At 35.6% G+C, this 22,080-nt stretch overlaps 1 protein-coding gene across 4 annotated transcripts in view; it reads left to right on the top strand.

Moving 5' to 3' along the window:
- Positions 1 to 327: 327 nt before the first annotated feature.
- Positions 328 to 22,080, top strand: part of gfra4b (GDNF family receptor alpha 4b) — a 68,166-nt gene continuing 46,413 nt past the window's right edge. For 3 of the 4 annotated variants that reach the window (XR_014534451.1, XR_014534452.1, XM_083547130.1), the window contains exon 1: positions 332 to 786. Coding sequence is in view for 1 of the 4 variants with exons in the window: in XM_083547130.1 (XP_083403256.1) it covers positions 744 to 786 (43 nt within the window). In the remaining 3 variants the exon portion in view is untranslated. Of the gene's footprint in view, positions 787 to 22,080 lie in introns of all 4 variants that reach the window. The other variant, XR_014534450.1, reaches the window with a different exon arrangement.

Genomic DNA, 22,080 nt, shown 5'->3' with positions numbered 1-22,080 from the left:
ATATATATATATATATATATATATATATATATATATATATATATATATATATATATATATATATATATATAATTTGTTATTAGTATATTATTCAATGGGTGTCTAGACACTAGGTGACTGATCAAAAAAGCTCTGAAACATCTATTTTGATTTCAGGGCCACTTTCAAGCGATGGGCTCGCTGCACCTGTCTTACTTCTCTCTCATTTTTAATTATTTATTTATTTTTCGTATTCCAACACGTTTTCTCTCTCTCTCTCTCTCTCTCTCTCTCTCTCTCTCTCTCTCTCTCTCTCTCTTTCTCTCTTTTTCTCACGCGCGCACGTTCGCCGTCTTCCTGCCTCAAACAGAAGCGCGCACTCTCATATTCTCTCTCTCTCTCTCTCTCTCTCTCTCTCTCTCTCTCTCTCTCTCTCTCTCTCTCTCTCTCTGTGATGCGTTTGACGGCGTTTCAGCTGTGATGCGCTGACAGTATGAGATTCGCCTCGTTTGTGGCTCTGTGCATGCATTAAAAGTTGAGTTTATGTATGAGTTTCTGGAACCCCAGCATGGGCAACTTTCACTGAAGCCCTGTGCAACTCGTCAAAGAGGCGCGCGCGTCTGATTCTCAGCGCTCGGACCCTGGAGCGGCTCCGGTCTGTTTCTAATCGGAAGCCTCTTCTGCCACAGCTTTGGTGGTTATATATATATATGAGCGGAACATATATGAGTCGGGATTAGAGATCCTCGTGACAGGCACAGAGAATGGACCTGACGGCTTTGTACTTCACGCAGCTGCTGTTCTCAGGTGAGTGGCTCGAGCGCGTTCTGTGGAAATAAGCCGCGGTATGAACAAAGTCCAGCTGCTGAAAGACGCAAACATAAACGCGCAATACGTGCAGCTCGTGATGCTTGCTCGTGCGATGGCGAGCTGCGCCTCAAATGTTTCATCTTGACAAAAAATTATATTGTGTGAGATGTGAGAGATTTTGTATTACGGAAAGTAACTGATTATAACTGAAGTTTGTGACAGAGAGACAGAGACCAACCAATTACAGCAATACTAATCATGGGTTCAGACAGACAGACAGACAGACAGACAGCTAGATAGCTAGATAGATAGATAGATAGATAGATAGATAGATAGATAGATAGATAGATAGATAGATAGATAGATAGATAGATAGATAGATAGATAGATAGATAGAATCATCACCATCAAATAGTAAATAGGCTGGCTATAATAGACAGAAAGTCGACTCCAGAATTATCACCCCAAATGATTGCTCATCTGGTTTGATAACATGTTTTGTGACACGATAGATTTTGTGAACAGATCGATATTAGCCTCGCACCAGGGGTTCAAATCTCACCTCCGCCCTGTGTGCATAGAGTTTGCATGTTCACCTTGTGCTTCAGGTGTGTCTTCCGGGGACATCGGTTTCCTCTCCTCATTCCAAATACAGGCCTTGCAGGCTGATGGGCATTTCCAAATTGTCCATAATGTGTGAATGGGTGTGTGTGTGTGTGTGTGTGTGTGTGTGTGTGTGTGTGTGTGTGTGTGTGTGACAGTATGTGTGAGTGGGTGTGCAGTTGTGCCCTGTGGTTGGTTAGCACCTAGTCTATGGGAGTACCCTGACTTTTTCACAGAGTTCCCTGGGATAGGATTCATGTATCCCTGTGTAGGATAACTATATAAAAATAGATGGATAATAGTGATGATAATGATATCAATATAGATGGGCAGATAGCTACAGTATAACAGAGAGATACATGCTCTATTTCAACACAGATCTTTTTTTTTTTATTATTATTATTATTATTAAACATTGTAGATTCCTTGGCATATTACTGCTCTCAAATGATCTGTACCACCGCAATTGCTATTCAGTGGAAATCATTAACAGCACTGAGACATTTTCTGTCATGTCTAACATGGTTACATGGTTGGAAACACCTCTAGAGTATCTGGAACCCTCCTCTACGCAGAGCATTACAAGCTCATATATATTTGTCTATGTTCACTCACAGGATTTCAATAGAGTTCACTGAGAACGTGTGACTAATATGTTTTTGTCATTACGAAACATTGATTTTGTGTTGCTGTGTTGATTTAAATGTTTGTTTGCGCTCATGTTTATGTTGAAAGAAGTGAATTGGCATTAATCTTGTCAGAGTTTAGTAAGGTTTTACTATTGGGTTAATTACACGAATATATGATGTCATCTGTACTTTTAAGAGGTCTTGTCCACTAGCTGCAAAATAGCTTCATAATTAGATTATTTTATTCATCGGAGAGGAAAATGAATCAATGCTATTATAAAAATAATTCTGAAAGCTTACTGTAAACACAAACTGCAAATCAAATTAAATTAAATAACAGATTACAAAAAAACTTTTTTTCGGGATAGGTGATTTTCTTTCTCATTTAGTTCTCATGCTTGGGATCTCAAATTGATTATGTCACACCATACTTAACAAAGGAAATATTCAGCATTCTTATTTGTCCAAATAAGTCACTATGCAAGAGCTGAAATCTATTTTTTGACCTTCTTCTACCTATTAATATTATTATTATTATAAACAAACAAACAAACAAACAAAAAAACTAGGGATTATAAATTCTAAGAATCATTTATTTGATAAAATTGGTATATAATACGTACTTTAGCATTTCTCTGTAAGAATGTAAATAGTTACAAGAAATACGTTTTGTTGTTATTTCTGTTGTTATTTATTTTTTCACCTGACTCATTCATTATTTATTTTATTTACACTAGCTAGTCCAATGACAGTAATGGAAAATAATAATAATAAAAATAATGAGTCAAGCTTAACAGACAGACAAATAGATAGACAGATAGACAGATAGATAGATAGATAGATAGATAGATAGATAGATAGATAGATAGATAGATAGATAGATAGATAGATAGATAGATAGATAGATAGATAGATAGATAGATAGTTTGTGTAAAGTTTGCCTTTGACATCTCCATATGTAAAAGACATAAAATATATATTATAACTATACAAAGCATTGTTGTAGTGCAAATCAGTAATCAAGCAGCATCACAATAATGTACTCAGTATTCAGATCTCTTACCTATAGCTATTTACCACCTGGACAATGTGGTGAACAAAGAGACTTTTATACGTGTCCCTTCTGGTCCTTGAAATGAAAAAATGTCAGCCAGATGGGAGCGGCTCAAACTGTAAGGGGCTGAGAAGAATCCTAAATTATGCACGTGGCTTTCCTGTCCGTACTGTAATAAAAAAATTCATTCAGCTGCTTCTGATCACCTTTATTATACAGGGACACTCGAATGTCACTGTGGTAATAATGCACAAATAAATCCCTTGAGTAGATGTCTAATAAACAAATATTGTCATAAATCAGCTAAATTAGGTGTTTATTGGATAAAAAGGTAATTTTTTACTGTATGATCAATCAGAATTTAGTTTTTTTTTTTTTGGCTTTTTAGCTCAATTTAAGCTCAATCTGGAAAATATGTGTTTAATTGTAAACTGTAGGAATATTTAAATACTGTATTAATGGAAATCTAGTGGTTTCAGCTGCAGTGATGATGCTGAGTAGACAAAAGGGGGCATGGTCAGATATGAGCCAGTTCCTTGTAGAGTTCGAAGTCAGGACTAGCTATAACCTAATGAGATACTCGCTATAAACTGAGACCTTATATCGTATAAACTAAGCTCCTATATAATAATAATAATAATAATAATAATAATAATAATAATAATAATAATAATAATAATAATAATAATAATGAACAAAATTTCATTTAACAATCACAAAGTTGCTCTGATTTACAAAAATTTAAATTTTTTATTTTTCAGAATTGAATCCCTTGTTCATGTTCGGCTTTATTTGTTCGGCAGCAGAGCGAATTGAAGCTAAGATGCATCAGAGACAGATGTTTTGTTGCTCAGCAAGTCAGACAGCAGGTTATTAAGGTTTGTATAGGATACAAGACAGGCTGAAAGGAAACACATATTATGAGATATGACACAATTGATTTTTTGCGGATCTTTTTTGCTGTCTGAAGACATGACGTTTATTTGAAAGACATATTAATCGTTTTGTGATCCATTGTGATAATCAGAATCGTTCAAGAACTCCTAAATCTACTGAAATACTCTGTATTTAAAGTTAAATCACTTATCTATTCCAAATATATGTACGAATTTGGTAAACGCTTCAAGACGAATTAGTTGAAGGTGAAATTTTTAATTGTGTCTAAAGTGAGTGATGCAATGCAATGGTTAAGCTGCTTTGCAGAAAGATTGAGTCCATGGTATAGTTAAATGGCACTTATTCTCTATTAGTAGTGAAATGTAGTGATTTTTTTGTCTGTGATCTTTTTTTCCCTCTAATGGACTTTTGTGAGTGTCACTACAAGTGAAGGAGGTGTGGTGTGAACTTGCTCATTAATTTATGAGTAATTTGCATTTATTAACACATAAACAAGAGACACAACATCAGTGTTACCAGAACATGTAAGTCTGGTGGGATTTTTTATTTAGCATTGCCCTGCAAAATAAATAAATAAATAAATAACACACACACAATGGTACTAAAATGTTGATAAATGAGGCCTATTTCTAGTATTGAATCTATAGCTGTACATTCCCTCTAGGGTGATCCAAACACTGAGATCTCTAACCTGACCTGAATGAGAATGTGATTTAGGTGTGTGTGTGTGTGTGTGTGTGTGTGTGTGTGTGTGTGTGTGTGTGTGTGTGTGTGTGTGTGTGTGTGTGTGTGTGTGTGTGTGTCTGATCACTGGGGTCTTTGGAGAATGTATGTTTGACTATAGTAATTGTGTGTGCACAAGGTTGGGGCCTGTAGACTCTGTGGTTTATCACAGAACAAGGCCTCAAGTAATTGTGTACCAACATTAATATTATTTGTGTTCAAAACATTTCTCAAATGTGTTTCATTTATAATTTTGTAATGTAGCCAGCGTAATTTAATTAGAGACTCCTGAATTAAAATTTAATTAAATAAATACATAAATAAAAATGCATTATATCTATAATACTATAAACCACAAAACTAGAGCCATTTTCCATTACTGTGTCACTTGGGCATATAAAAATGCTATAATGCACACAGATCTGTGTAATATCTCAAATAAACTCCACAATGCACTTAGAACCTGTTTACTGACCGTTTCAAGACAGTAACGTTACAGAACGTCTCCGGAGGTTACTTTTTATTTCCCTGACCAAAATCAGTCTGTCACTTCACCAACAGTGATTGATTTGAGCTGCAATTAATTAGTGTGCTTTGAAACGCTACACAGGCAAATCAGTTGGAAATAAATTTTGAAATAGATAGTGGAAAAAATTGACCAAGAAGCATAACAATGGACAAAGACTGACGTACAATTATCTGCTCCGAAGAGCATTTCTTGGGGGTAAATCTGTTTTTTTGTTTTTTTTTCCAGTTTCTTTTCTTACAACTGAATTCACACAATTAGATTTCATTCAGTTGTTACCTACATGGAAAAATATCCATTATTATCATTCACTGACAGGATGAATTTTTAGATGGAAACCTAAAAGTAACTATTACATCCGTCTGCTAAAAGGTTAGACATCTATTGTAAAAACAAACAGTTATATCTGTTTGTAAAACTAACCAATGTTAAAACAATTATATATATATTTTTTTCACAGTGCTGTTGCATTCCTAAATTTGTTTGGTCAGAATCTGTTGATTCTGTGACAGCTCTAATCAACTTCAATAAAACAAAGAAAGCGTGTTTCGAGTGTTTTTAGCGTTTATACAGTTTTAAGTAGGATTACAAGCACTGACTTGTGGACTTTTCACAACATCAAAACTAACAATGTATAAAAGTATGACGTGTCATTCTTTTATATACTGAAACATATAATCATTCGCAGATTGCTGTGGTTTTAGAAGAATAAAAACATTTAAGGGCATGCTGTTATTTGAAAATATCAAGATTTGCGGTCCCTGATTATTTTTCTCAAACTGCACGCACCATGTGGTTTGTTCTTTGCATGATATTTAATAAAGAACAGTTATGGCATGAAAAAAATCCAACAACCTTTATACTCTTATGTTCATTGTAGTACGTTTATATTTGAGCCAAGTCAAGTGAAATCTATTCATATAACACAATATTTGTTGAATAATCTGCTTTACAGGGCTAGCTAATTTAAGGATACAGGGATTTAACCTTGAAATGCCCAACTAGATAAGAACAAAGACCCTGTATTTTGGTATTTCCACCTTAGTTTGGTAAATTAACCTGGACATAAACCTGTTGTCTGGGCCCTGTCTATCTTGAGCATATGTAGTCAATGAATTGCCATATATGCGTGGAGGATGGATCATTTTGAAAGTGATCCATCCTCCACGCATATATGCGTGGAGGATGGATCACTTTCAAAATGTTTTTATCTTTAACAGCATAGATATAGACTCATTGTAATTAACCTTGCAAGTTGACGTTGTGGCAGGAAGTATTATACCCAGGAATGCCAATAACAGTGAATCTGTGTCATATATCTTAGTAATGAATTATTCATTTCCGCTGTCTTTTTCCCTCCTTATTTTCATTAATGGTATAAATAAAAAATGGTTCTTATAATATCCCAGGTTTTCCTCTCTGTGCTGTAATTGCACCCCTGAGTAAAGTATGTCCCCTAGCAGTGATGCAAAGATTCTGTGAACCTTTTGATAGGAGTTCTTTAGCGAATCTCATCGAAGGCACACAAAAAAGGGTTCCCTTTCAAAGGTTTCAAATGCAGACATAAACTTGTTAGCTATTGTGTAGGATGAGCATCCACAAATCTGTGTCTCTGGCGTAGTACAGTAAGTCATACATTTGAGCAGACATCCTTGTTTCTGATGCTTATCTGTTTTGTCGAGTGCATTTTATTGGTATTTATATATCACAAACAAAGTCCTTGGACCACTCACTACAATGACATTTGCAATCAATGCTAAATTCACCACTAACTAAACAAAGAAAACCAAAGGAAGAGCTTATTTTAAACTTGTTTTTGCTCAGCCCAGCTTGAGAGGTTGAATTAAAGTTAATGCCTACCTAATATAGGATTTAATTCAATTTGTCTTCAGATAATTCCATTGTCAGCAAAGAAGACAGACAGGCAGCCACTTCCCCTCCAATTATCTGAGCCAGGGGTCGATTTGTGCTCTAGGAACCTGTGAAGTAGAAACTCTATCAATGTCCATTATCCAAAGGAATGACTGTCACATGTTAATTCTGACCTTGTTATTTCATTATTGTTATTGACATCACAACTACACCAATATTGATTGCATTTTTGTGCTCCAGCTTCTTGCAAGAGTGTAGCCTGCAGCATATATTACATTGTTATTGATAGTCCCTTATTCAGAGGAAGAAACACCTTTGTATAACAATTAGGTAAGTGTAAGATTTTGCTGTAGGGGATATGCAAAGAAAAAAGAAAAAGAAAATACATTGAGGCAGACTGTATTTGACTGTGATTTCTAATGCTTGTCTACTCACTTACAATAAAGAGTGTTTAGTACATTAATACAAAATCGAGACATTATTTATTTGAAGCCCTAATATATAAACGGCTAATATGTATTATAGATGTTATAGATTACATACAGTTATTTACTGCTAATTTGGGTAGTGTAAAGTTTACAGTGAACAGCTATAAAACATGTTTACAGGTACACGTTTTAATGGTATAATCCAGTACCTTTGCTCAATGCAGGATATAACATTGCAACCCAAGGATTTGAACATACAATCTTCTGAATTGTACCATAAAGCCTTAAATACTGAGCCACCACAAATAGATTAACTAACTCCAACTGATTCAATGCAATTTTTTTGGAGTTAATTCAGAGGTATAAATTCAGATTTTAATAAATAAAATTGAACAAAAATTACTTTTTATTTTTTTCTGTGGACTCCTACCCATTACCCTGTTGCTGTTCAAAGCACACAATTGTCTAGAAAGCCTAGCAGTAACATTTCTCTTTGCTGGAACTAAAAGGCCAAAATATGTTCCAGTATGACAATTCCCCTATGCATAAATCCTTTTCCGGGAAGACACAGCTTTGCAAAGGTTGATCACAGAACCCTGACCTAAATCGCACTGACCACCTTTGGGATGAACAGGAACACATCAGCATCTGATCACATTAATGCTTTTGTTGATCACACAAAAAGATCTTTCTATACTTTATACTTATACTTGCCACTTTAATGCACATTACTGCACAGTGAAATTCTTTCTTTTCATATTCCACTGATGTTAGGATGTTGGGGTCAGAGCATAGGGTCAGCCATGATACAGCACCACTGGAGCATAGAGGGGCAGCTTGGTGATACAGGGGCTTGAACCCCCAACCTTCCCAACAATAACCCACAGCCTTAATCCCTGAGCACATTTCCATAGCTATGTTTCAAAGTCTAGTGAAAAGCCTTTGCAGATGATGTCCACTTTGAAAAGCGCAATAGAAATAAACGTGAATTGAATTAAAGCCTGCAAGTTATTATAATGAAAAATATGGGACTAAACCAGGAATGGGATGCTCAACAAGCAGGTATGAGTGTGACGGTCAGATGACCACAAACATTTGACTATTTGACTATAAAATGTCAGTCTGACTATGTAAAAGGTTTTCCCCAGGCTGCCACACACTTTTTCCCTTTTATTCTTAGTATTGGTAAATAACACTAAATGTGCATTACATCTCTATTATGATTTAAAAATGCAGTAAAATTGGAATAATATGTTAATTGGAATAATATGAACAATGACTCAGCAGCAAAAAATATATAATTACCTTCATTTAGATGTATTGTACATAAACCTGGGTTAAACAAACATACCCACAGCATGAAAAAAGTAGCCTTCACATTTAGAGGGATTGTAAGAAGCTGGCTTTTCTATAACTAGTCAAAAAATCTGAAATGTACTGTGCGTTTCTCTGAGTTTTTCTCATCCAATTCAGCCTTTCCCCAGTGGTTAGCCACTAGATCTGCACTAGAGAATTCACAGCTGGGAAACACAGTCCGTGCATTGATCTTATCTGCATGACAAATGTGCAGAGGAACTCATCATGACAGACCTCCAAAAGCTGCATGATATAAAACTAACTGCACTCACATAAAGTGGGGCCCTTCTTGGTTTCTAATTATTTGTCAACCAGCTATAGTTTATCATAGTCACACCATTGCCATTTCGTCCTAAAAAGCTAGTCTAACTTTAAGGTAAATGCAAGTGGGTTGAATATAAATGGCACCTTCTGCAAAGATAAGACATGATCCCTGGTGGGATCCAGAACCCTTTTTTTTTTTCATCAAATGAATGATAAGAAGACAATCCTAGGTGAGATATATGACAAAAGAAAAGGATTTTGCAGAAATTTTCCCCTCGTTGATAACATGACTGACAGTGATCTCTGATTGCTTGGCAGGACTTATCTGTTATATTAAAAAGAAACAGAGAATCAAAGCACCATCAGTGAAAGAATAGAGCGTTGTCTTTCATAATACTATTATAAAGCCGACATTGTTCTCGTATTTTCTACAGTGGATGGTGGATGAGATCTGTATCTGAAGCTTGGAGCAATAGGGAGACAGATAGAGAAAGAAAAAGAGAGCAGTGTCGGCAAGTGTATTCTGGCTCCTTCTGGAAGGAAAGTGAAACAGAGATCGTTAATAATGAAGGGTGTATTAGATGTGACATGTTCTTCAAATGGCACAGCTATTAGAGTCACCTCACTGTTGGGGAAATATAACATGGATAAGATATCTACATGGATCAAAGCTTATAACCTATGAATATAAAGCATTTATTATATACAATATAGGCTATCATTATGTTGTCATTTTGAACAGTATCATTTTTCTTCCTTTTTTTCTCTTATAGGGGATTAATTGTGCTTTTCAATGGACTCATTTACCATTTCAGAATTTCTAATTATTTTTTTTGCTTGACTTTCACTGCTCACTTTTGATTTGGTCCACGGAACTGATGCATCTTGATGGACGGGAGTACTTTCAGACGTAATAGAGTTTGATCGTATTGTTTGCACTGACAGAGAGGTGTATTAAAAACCATAGGGAACCTATGTGCTGCAATGTGTACTACGTTGCTCACACTGCACCTTCTTTTCCCCTGCTATATCAATGGCCTTTAAAATTTTTTCCGATGTTTAATTATAGATGCCTTAAACCTTGCTGTTGAGCAGGCTCTTTGCCATTCAACTAATGCCAGTCAGTTTGATGGCTTTGACCTTTCATCCTGACATTATTCAGTACTGCACACAGTCATCTGCCTACAATATTAAACCATAATAGCTCCAAACAGTACATAATGTTGGGAGTTAGATGGAGTCACAGTTGAGAAACCTAAGAGGCCTTGGCCAGGATTAATCTTGGTGACAGGTCATTTAAAATGTTTGCCACGCAGCGGGCTGGAAATTACCACTACGACTGAAACAGTGCTTTCAAAAGTGCTTGCATTTGGTTGGGATGAAAGCCAGGGCTTTTACCACCAGTTGAGAAATAAAAGGAATGCCTACAGGATTTGAAAACTATAGTGTCCTTAATTGACTGACTGCTGATAGTTTGAAAAATTAATAATTAAACTTACAAGTATTTGCAAGACAGGAAGTAAGTAGTGCCATCTATTTTTCAGTCATTCAAAGTTTAATAATAATAATAATAATAATTATAATGATAATAATAATTATTATTATTATATCCTTCATTTGAATAAAAAAGAGCAATACATTTTGTATGCTCATCTAATTTTAGAAATAGATTGAGTCCTTAGATGTCATCTCTATATATTTGCTCATTCTAATCTACACAATCTGTTAAACACATTACAGACAATTAATCAAAGATTAACAGGAAATTGGCTAATGACTTGCATCATCAACATCTTCTTACATGACTGACGTCTTACATGACTGATCGCAGTCTGCCTCTTACATCCATTACAAAATAATCCCAGATTATTTTTTTTTGTTCTACATTTCTCATTTTTTAAACTGCCGTTGGTGGGCATGGCGCATAATTTTTGACTAAAACAATTCCGCCTGAGTGATGTCCAGTGGGTTTTTCCAGCCCACCACACAAACAGGAAATCGACTAGTTTTCTTCTGCTGCATAGCGACAGCATCTCATCAAATCAAATAGAGGGCTTTAGCTATTCTGCAGAGAACATGGCAGTTTAACAAAAACAAACAAGACGTGTTTGGCAACATCAAGCTGCAGTATTTGCTAGCATGATGAATGATGGAAGGATTATCTATTTCCTCAAAATCCTTCGCAGGATGTTTGGGATTAAGCATCATTCCACGGATCATGTTTTTCCAGGTGGTGAATAAGTAGACTTAAAGTATATTATGTCCTCAATTTTACCTGTGATAAACCCTTGTCTCTGGAATTTGCAGCAAATGGCAGCACCTCAGGGACTCTAAGCTCTTAAATTAGGTGTCAGACCTTCAACTAGAAGCAGTCAGTTTTACTGTAAGACATGTTTAGGGTCAGTCTTCATCTCAGCAGCCTTTTTTCACACTCCGTCAGCTGAGGTTTGTGCTATTGGCCCACTGTTTTCTTTTTTGCTCCTGTTATAAAGAGTTGTTGTTTCCCAAGAATCATCCTGACATAATCTTTTTCTCTGCCACACACGCTGGAACTGATCAACAGTTCATCTCTGACTACACCCCTGTCCAGGAGAATCTAATATGTTTTTCACCTAGTTGTTAACAGTCATGCCTGACAGGAAGCACTTTCCCTTTTTAGTTATTTTTGAGTGAAAGACTGGTGAATGTGAGGACACAAACTCTAGCAGTGATATGAAATGACTGGGCACAAGCGCTTGAGAGTGAGTGTAAATGAGCACAGAGAGAAAATAAACTAATAGAAAACACTAAGTGGATGCCACTAGTAAAGCAGTGATGGATGCGCCTGTCTGATTTCATTGTAGTCATGCCACGCCATGTACGACAGCCAGGATGAATGAGCTCCTCACACAGAACAGGTATTATATCTGTACGATATGCACGTATTATTTCCGTTTCATTTTTTTCCTTTCTTTATTATCACTCCGTTTAATAAATACCAATGCAAGTTCAATATCTCTGGCATTTAATTACATCTGCCTATTCAAATGTTTGCTCATATTCTTAGGAAGGTAAATTTCACAGCACTTGCAGAATGAAACAGCGGTTTTATCAGCTGCTGCAGGGCCGCTGTTTATATACAGCCTTACGCGTTGCCACCAGATTAAGCCAGGAGTAAACGCTAATGTCTGAGAGTGCTGCTGTTTCCTCACTTTTATGGATGGACTTTTAATGAAACAAATCAATGAAGCAGGTTCTTCTCAGTGATCAACTCTGCCTGGAAATGCTTTAGTCTCAGTGGTTTTTGACAGCTGAGCTGACCTCTGGGAGTCGCAGGCTCTTGGGGAGATCCTGAAAATTGACCCCGCTAACCTAATTTAACTCTTATAACTCATGGCAGCAAAATATCTCTCAACATACACATAGACACAAAACAAAACAAAGCACAATGTCAAGTACAGCTACAAAGTTGATTTATTCCTTTAAAAATTTGATTAATGTTGCACAGCATTATTTTGAAAAGAAATGAAATAAAAACATACAATAACATGTATAACATTGAAATGCATAGCATCAATATACTGCATGTTTTAGACCTACATCCTACAACATGTTTATGTTAGTATTTCTATCTTTCTATCATGTTTATGTAAGTGTTTCTATCTAGTTCATCTCATAATAGCAGATTTTTAAATAAAAATATTTACTCACAACTGTATTCCTACTCATTTATGTAATCATACAGTTAGCCATATAGCCAATCATGCAGAGGCAGTGTTTTTGCAGAATGGTGCAAGAAAACAAAAACAAAATCCAGTGCAAAGTAGCTAAGTTGTCAGAGAACCACCAGCCATGCCTCCCTCTTGCACTCAGCACACTCGCTCAACCTATCCTTCCTACTAATCACCCACACCTGTCTCCAATCTACACTCCCCTTTTTAAGGCCCCCCCACCCCGCCCCCCACCCGTTCCTATTCGCTCACTATCTAATCTGCAGTTTGCACTATAGAGCATCCCTGGACTTCCTATGCTTTGTACTCTACCCATTTTTCGGTGTTTGCCCCTCTGGAAGCTCCTGCTTCATGTACTAAGGCAAATAAAGCTTACTTGAATTTAATCTTGGTTTCCAACTCTTGATCCTTGCTTGACATAAGTTGGCAGGAAGACTTGGTTGGTGGAGAATGGCCAGAATGGTTTGAGTCAAGACAGGAAGTATTTGTTAACTCCTATTACCACACTTTACATCCAATGTGAACAGGTAAACATCTCAGAACACACAGCATTTGGAACGTTGAGGAGGATGGGCATAAATGTCATCCTTTTCAGCCCAGAACAAAAATCTGAGGCTATAGTGGGCACCTACTCACCCATACTGGATCAGGTGATGTTTTTTCAGTTTTCTGTCCATTTTCAATGACAAGGTCATTAGGCACAGGTTCATTAAAAATGGACAGAAAGCTGAAAAACCCCCACCTATTCCAGTATTTTTTTCTGACAGAAATATTTTTGTTTTGTAAAATACAGTACAGGGCAGCACAAAAAAAAATATTACATAACTCTAACATAACACAGTCTCCTCACAATGCTTCACAGAGTGAAAATAAAGGTGCTAGTCACACTGAAATAATGTATTTAAGTGCGGTGAGAGAACACCACACCATTTCCTATCTGAAAAGTTATCCAAAAATGTCCTGCCTTTTGTTGATGGATTCATTACCAGGAAATTGATGAAAAGAGGATAGAGACTATGGCTACATAAAGGTGCCTCCTCACAGGTGCAACTTCTAAATCTTGCTCTTATTTACTATACATAGTCTCTCTTATGGCAAATAATTCCTCAGAGATAATCTATAACAGTGACAAAAACTACTAACAACTATTCAACTAGAAAATTACTCTTCTGCATTTGCAGAGTGAAACCAATAAACTGAGAGCTGTTGGATGCTAGGTTAGCTAGATAAAGCTAACTAGCTATCTATGTACCATTAACAATTTTATGATATGTTCAGTACACTGTATTTCTACTTTGTTTCTGTTTTCTGGGGTTTTTTTTTGTTTTTTTAAATGTATATGTGGTTTTCCTTTACAATAACATTACATAAAAAAGCAATTACTAATATATAAATTATTGCTACTTAAATATGAACTAATAATGAGTTAAGGCATATACTAATCAAGAACTAACCTTAACTACACCATGAGTCATATGAATTCATGCGTGAACAATGGCTACCTTAATTACATGTTAGAATATGCTTCTTAATTAATGTATTAATTAACTTTAGGTTAAGCTAAATATAACTTACTCTGTGAGTAGGAATATGAATTAAAAGTCCACTATTTAAAATACATTACAAACACCATTGGATGGTGCTGAATTATACTCCTAATGGAATGCACAAAGGCGCAATAATAAACACCTGTTTACACCTGATCATTCCTACCTTTCTCATCTATTCTACCCACCTTAAGTGGTTACAGTGGCCTGGTCCACAAGGCACTGCTCCATTGTCCTCATGAGTAAAGTACAACACTAACATGTATTTATAAAGCAGACGTTACTTTCCAAACTACAAATCAGCTTTAGCCAACAGATGATGGTTTTCTGCTGCTTTACCGTGGCTATTCTGTGGACTGGTTTATCGTGTCAGTACTAATCAGTCTTTATATCATAATGAACAGTTTATATGTAAGCACAGCAGCTCTGCTCTTGAACTTCTTGACAAACCACCAAATGGCACTGAATGATATGTGATTTAGATGCTTGTAATGTATTTTAAATAGTGCACTCTTAATTCATATTCTTTCTCAACGAGCAAGATACATTTAGCTTAATCAAAACTGTTAATTAATAAATAAATTAACACACATATACTAACGCAAAAAAGGTAGCAGTTGTTCACACATGAGTTCATGTGACTCGTGGTGTAGTTAAGGTTAGTTCTTGATTCGTATATGCCTTAACTCATCATTAGTTCGTAAGTTGCTCACCAGGACAAACTTACACTTATAAAGAACATTCTTATTCATTCTTTATCACTGCATTATCTGTGTAAAGCTGCTTTGAGACAATGTTCATTGTTTAAAGCACTATACAAATAAAAATGAATTGAATTATACTAAATAATAAAGTAGCATTTAGTTTACATATTAGTACATGCTTATTTATGTACTGTTACTGTAAAGTGTTACCCTGGATGTTGAACAATCTACAAAATGTCTATGCTATGCTGAACATTATTGCCACTTTTGCATCATTTCTTTCGCTTTTATTAGTGTTTCAACCAAATATGTGTTTGTGATGTCATTAAAATAAGATGAAAGGAATTAAGAACAAATAAGCGGTATAACTGTATGGCTAAAAGACAAGCAAGACTTGCATGACTCATAAAACTGACATCAGTCATTACATCACATCACATATACTCAGACCTCTTTAAAGATAAGAATAAAGGGTAAAAGGACAACAGTAAAGCTTCTTTTAAACCTCAAAGGCACTTTTTAGCTTTCAGGCTTTTTTTTTTTTTCTGGAAACCATACCATGATGCAATTCAGTAGGGAGAAGTGACACTTTAGTCTAATTTACGCTCAGCTGAAATTCTAAAATTAGTAAAGATGAGATGGTGGTGCAACAAGGGTTTTGGGTGCAAGCTGATTTTCCAGAGTACCAAGAAAGAAACCATTACCAGAGCAGTAGACAGAAACCGGCTGGAGGGCACCTGTCTCACTGAGCCACTGTGGATTTACAGCTGTTGCTCTGCTGGAGAGAGCCTGCCACCTCTTGTGATTAATTATTGCAAGCAGTAGCAAAAAAAAAAAGAAAAAGAAAAGAAGAGCAATACTTGCTAATGTCATGCACACAGCGCTTGTTTTAAATTCCCACGTATTTAATTTTATGACATCTGTGATTGAATATTTATTTGCCATTTCTTGTCCGGAGTTATGTCCTTGAGGACTTTCTATCAAAACCAATTAATACAGTCTCAAAAGCCATAGTGAGGCGGCAGTTTATCTTAAAACACAGAATGCATGAGACAGCATTATATGAATTGCACAGCAAGCATATAGCCGAGTGCAAAGGGTTTGCATATCCTTAGGGTAAGCATAGAAAGACCAAATAACTCATAGCAGCTTGGAAAAAAGGTACTGTATCAGTTTAAATGTCTGCATTTTCCTTTAGTTTAGTTGTATTTTATACCATATGATCAGCTTCTGAATCATTTTAGCAGTTATATTCGCCCCAAACTGACCCTCTGCACGTTGTTTTATATAGTCGTTCTATCTATACCAGATTGCTTGGCAAATCTTCGCTATTTTTCTTGACATATCCATTATAACTCTGCCAGATGTCTTCTGTCTTTTGAAGACGAGGAGATTCATGGCAAAGCTTCTGATTTCAAAAGTTTTTCCGGTTGATTTTGCATTGTGCATTGGGATTCTTGTCTTGTTCCAGAATACATTTCATTACTTTTAATCAATTTTGAATTGTCTGGTTCTGGGGATCAAATTGAAATATAGAGGTTTGTTTCTGGTTCATGTATGATCATGGCATTCATTCAGTTTTAGCTTCAGCTTGATAACAGAAAAACAAGGGGCACACCAAAACAGGAAATTAATTATTTTTCTTTCATAAAAGCACACAAATATATTGTGTTTAATTTGGTAGGTTGTGTGCTCTGGAGGTGTCTGTTTTTAAATAAAATTATATGATAAAAATAGTCTCTATAGATGCAGAAGTTAATTACTCTAGAATGACATGAATCTGTATAAATTATGTTATAGTCTTTTATATATTTCTGTTGTGCTATATTTAAAAAGCATCAAAACTTTGAAGTGAAAAAGCTGCTATACTTCTCTAATGCTTTCACCACACACAGTCACCTCAAAGAGCGAAAATTAAGGCAGTAGTCATATTCAAACAATGTTTTTATCACCACATCTCAAAGCTGAAATGTTACCCCAAAAAAATTTGTGTCTTTTTGTTGAAGGTGCAAAGAGGATAAAGCTCATCATCAGAGACATGAAGAAAAGATAAAGAGTATGGCTATATAAAAGTCATCCCTTTTTGAGATGAAGGTTGCCACTATTTTCCATAGTCTGTAGTATGGCACATAAGTTACTTGTCGTACTTGCAAGGTAAATTTTGTTGCCAGTGATTAGCGTTCTGATCCATATTAGTGGGACATCAGGCATAATGGCAATCTACTGTGAAATGAATCAGAAATGATGACAATTAAATACTTGTAAAATACAAGAGCTTTTGTTTATAGATATTGTTTTAATATGTATGTTTTAAAATGTGTTTTAATATATTACACACACAGACACACACATATACACACATACACACAGACAAAAGTTTGGAAACATCTAATCTTATTTCATTTTTTAAACACGTGCATATTACTTTTGTTTATATGCAACAAACTAGAGAAAAGAATTGGACTGTGAATGACTGAAAGAAAGTTCTGTAGACAGGTGAGTACAAAATGGACATTTTGGCTCTAACAGAAGAATTTATATAAGTGAGAACAAGAGAGATGTTAGCAGACTGCCTCACAACCACAGTCAAAATGTAGATGTGAAAGCTTATTGTTTGGGGGTTTTTTGGAGCTGAAATTTTGGAAACTTTTTTCAGGTCAAAGGAATAATTAATCAACATGGCTATCATTCCATTCTTAAACATGACAATGACCCAATGCTTATGTCTAATCTCTGAAAGCATTATTTAGGGAGCAAACATTCAGCTGGTGTGTTATATATCATAGAATGGCCTGCCCAGTCAATGCACCTAATTCCTATTGAACTGTTTTGGGATGAACTGGATCACAAGATCAGACATGAAATCACCACCTAGTAAGGAATCTTTGACTTAGTTTTACAAAAGGCATGGCAAGGGATTTCAGCTGAATGTTTGGAAAAACTGACTGTACTGATGCCAAGAGTGTGTAAAGCTGTTGTTCATGATAAGGGAGGATTTGTCAATAAAAATAGACATCTGTATATTTATAGATTTGCTTGAGAGTGTGTGTGTGAGAGAGAGAGAGAGAGAGAGAGAGAATAGATAGAGAAATAGTGTGTGTGTGTGTGTGTGTGTGTGTGTGTGTGTGTGTGTGTGTGTGTGTGTGTTATATTTCAAAGCACAAAATAAATAAATACACAAAATGAATGAACCCACACAAATAATTTCTCTTTCAATTTGAATCCTAGGGGGAGGCTAACTTTTGCACTCAACCACATCATCCCAACTTGTTGAATATATTCTATTTAATTAGGATTGTTCTTTTTTGATTAAAGAGTGAATCAAAGGCCTGTAGCAGGAATGACATTTTATTTTAAGCTCCAGTGGTCTAACCCAAAATGCTATTAGTGCTATCTTATTAGCACGTAAATGTATTGCTGCATATCAGATGAAACATTTGTCATCATTTGGGCCTCTAACTCTCCCTCGGCTTGTTAGAACCAAATGAACTGGATGGAGGAAATGTCAGTAAGCATTTGACAGCTTCCTGTGAAGAGCGCTTAAAAAGACAGGGCTCCGTGCCGAGAAACTTCCCCTGGAGAGAGATCACTCTATGTTAGGCGTGTTTACTCTCTCTCTCGAACAGCGTCAATGGGAATTAGACCAGGTCTTAAGGTAAACGTCTAAATAACAGTGTGTATCCTAAAAGAACAACAGGAATGCTGACCTTTCTTTTAATTAACATCAAACAGCATTCACCACTGATATGTTAATGAGCTCAATCGTGATAACATGAACGTTACATTAGACTTTCATCAAATTGTCCCTGAAGCTTCCATGCTCATCAGCTGGGTAACTGGTTGTTAATTAGCACAATTACAGTGCTGATGAACACTAACCAGGGGTGTGTTTGCTGTCGAGCACCTGCAGAATTTCCATTTCTAAGTACTTTAACCTAGTGAGGTATGTCTTTGGCATTGGTCATCTCCCCAGTGTCTCACATACTTGTGATTATGTGTAGCCATGTTTCCATATCTATTGCCCTGAGCAAATCTTTCAATGCTTTCATTGTTTGTTTGCCTTTTTACACCAATTTCCACTCGGAAGTCTCTGGGGTCTGAAGATTAACACACTGCGTTTAAGTTGAGTAAAGCCAGCAACTGCATCTACTTAGCAGTTGAACGCGCTTGAAGGGGAGCATTAAATGAAAAATGTAATCTAAATGTTATAGGACATACGTTTATATCTTTATTAGAATCTTTATCATTTATAGTGGCATTCAAGCATCTATTTTATTTTTACATTCATACTGTACCCTAAATGCCATTCAATTACCTGATGCTTTCTTTTTTCGCTGCTATACCCAAGTACAAATGTTTTGCGGACCTGCTTTATATTGTAGAACTTTGCAGCTTTTTTTCAGCTTGCAGACTGTAGGCTTGTGCTGCTTTTATGTGGTCTTCACTACTTCGCTGTTGGATTTCTCATTAATATAACCTTGAATGCCATTGTAAAATGGTAAACAGGAAAAAAGACCCTGTTTGTTTTTCTTAAGAACTCTTAGTGATTGTTATTATTCATATTTGTGACTTTTATTTTTATTTTTTTTTAAATCATTGCAACTGCATTAGCAACATGACATCCAAGGGGCAGAAAACGTCCCATAAAAATAATGAAAAAACAGCACCAGTCAACAAATTAGCACAAGACTAAAAATCACAGTCCAAAGATTCCAGTACGAACGTATTTCATAGTTTATTTGTTCATGAGCTTACTTACATTTGCAGCTTCAGAATGTAAAAGAAACAGTGGCAATTAGACCCTTAAGATGTTTTTCAGTTGTTTTTTTCCCAGAGAGGATTAAGAATTATTTTCTCACTGAAAATACATAATAATTTTGTTTAAAAAAAACCCTACAATTAAAGCAGCAACAATGTTGAAAGGAAAGTTATTATAGCACCAAAAAGTGGTGAGAATAGTAGCTAGCTAGAGTGCTAAACAGATAAACACAATCAACTAGCCAAGTAAAGTTAGCTATTTAGCTAACACACTGTCATTTGGCACACTAAAATATCTTTCTAACATTCTGTACCTTACAATTTCCTTTCACTGGAACTGAGAAGCCAAAACATGTTCCAGCATTTATAGTGCCCTTGTGCACAAAGCAAGCTCAATGATGACATGGTTTGCCAGGAATGCTGTAGCACCTGTGTCACAAAGCACAGGGCCTTGACCTGACACCACTAAACACCTTTGGGATGAACTGGAACACTGAATGCACCCCAGACATTCTAACAAAGACACAATACCTGATCTAACTAAAGTTTTTATTGCTTGGTGATCACATAATTAAACAGCCATGTTAAAAAATCTAGTGGAGAGCCTTCCCAGAAGAGTGGGATTATTATAACAGTAAAAAAAATAAAATAAATCTGGTATGGGGCATTCAATAAAAGCTGATATGATCTGTGGTCCAAAAACTCACTAACTTTACTTTCTTTAAATTTAAAACATTCAGAAATTGCAAACTTATACTTAACTCAGTTTTATCTCAGTGAGTTAGCACACATATATTTAAAAAGAAATTAGGGTTAATGATGGTTAAAGTTTGAAGATATGTTTCAGGTTCAATTTCTCTGGTACAACACTGGCTTTACAGCACTATTAGTTATAGCCCTTGAACCTTCTTTCATGCCTGATATATAATGTATGGTGTATTTTTGTTTAACACAAGTCCAAAAAAAGTCAGTGGGCTCAGGCACATGCCTACAGCATGCATGAGTTAAATTGGCTGTGCTATTGTTTGGCTCATTGAATAGTAAAAGTGCTGCTGTTTTGCCTTGCTAAAAAGTTTTTTTTTTGTCTCTTTAGGGACCTTACATTCGCTCTGTTAGCCACTCTTTATGGAGCATAGCATATCACTTTTCTTATTTAGATTATCTTGATTCTATGTTTAGCAGCTGTCGTTCACAGGCTTTGTTGCATTTTTTTATTATTGTGTTATTTTTCAGAGTTTGTAAATATGTTTTTATGTGTTTTTCAGGCACCGCAGGCAGGGATTTTACCTTGTGTGAATTGTGACCAATTGAAGCATTGTTACAATATGTTACTATGTCACTATATGAGTGACTACTGCCAGAAAAATCTATTGATAGAATATTCCAGACAACAACATTTGGTTTCCATTGATTATTTAATGCTATGGAATGGACTGGAGTTGGAGGGTGTATTTCCACCTCATACTCAGTGTTCTAAGGATAGGCTTTAGATCTACCATGACCCTGACCAGAATAAAGTAGATTACAAAGATAAATGAATGAAGGAACTAGTGAATATTTAAAGATTGGACCTGGTTTAATCTATTTGTGTGTTTGTTTGTTTGTTTTCGTTGGCTTGTTCTAAAAAAATATAATCAAAGCTGTTCATAGAAAGATTTTTTTTGTTCTAAAAGAAAATATAAAATCTGTTCTATCCCTATAATTATAAAATAATAATGAAAACATTAACAGTTGGAATTGTGCAATGACCATGAAAAGTATTAAAACAGACCAATTAAATGCATTTGGATTAAAAAATTTATTAATACACGGATATTAACTTCACTAATATAATTTAAGTCTTTAATGGTTAAAAATAATGTCTTTAAGCCAATAAAAATATATCCAGCATGTCCAAACATATGGCTCTTAGTGTTCATTGGCAATGCTTTCATCCATTCATACCTTTGTCAGCTATTCTAATTTAAGGAGCGGTTGTTGCAAATGGCTGGTAAAGTTTCTTTTCACATTTATTGCTTCTTGGTATAATGAGGCTGTGTAACCTTCCTGGTTTACCTGGACACAATTTCCACCATGGCCACATTGTCAGCTACAATGTACGAAATGTCTTAATGTACACCCTGTCAGCTTCACTGGTGAGCTATTAGAATGCAAAAGCACAGAAAGCATACAAATAGCATCAATGAAACCAGTTCAATTTGAGCAATCTGGGTCTCTTTC

Source organism: Silurus aristotelis, assembly GCF_946808225.1.
Source record: "Silurus aristotelis genome assembly, chromosome: 7".
NCBI lineage: Eukaryota > Metazoa > Chordata > Actinopteri > Siluriformes > Siluridae > Silurus > Silurus aristotelis.
The sequence above is the reverse complement of the archived record's forward strand: the minus strand, read 5'-3'. Positions and strand labels throughout refer to the sequence as shown.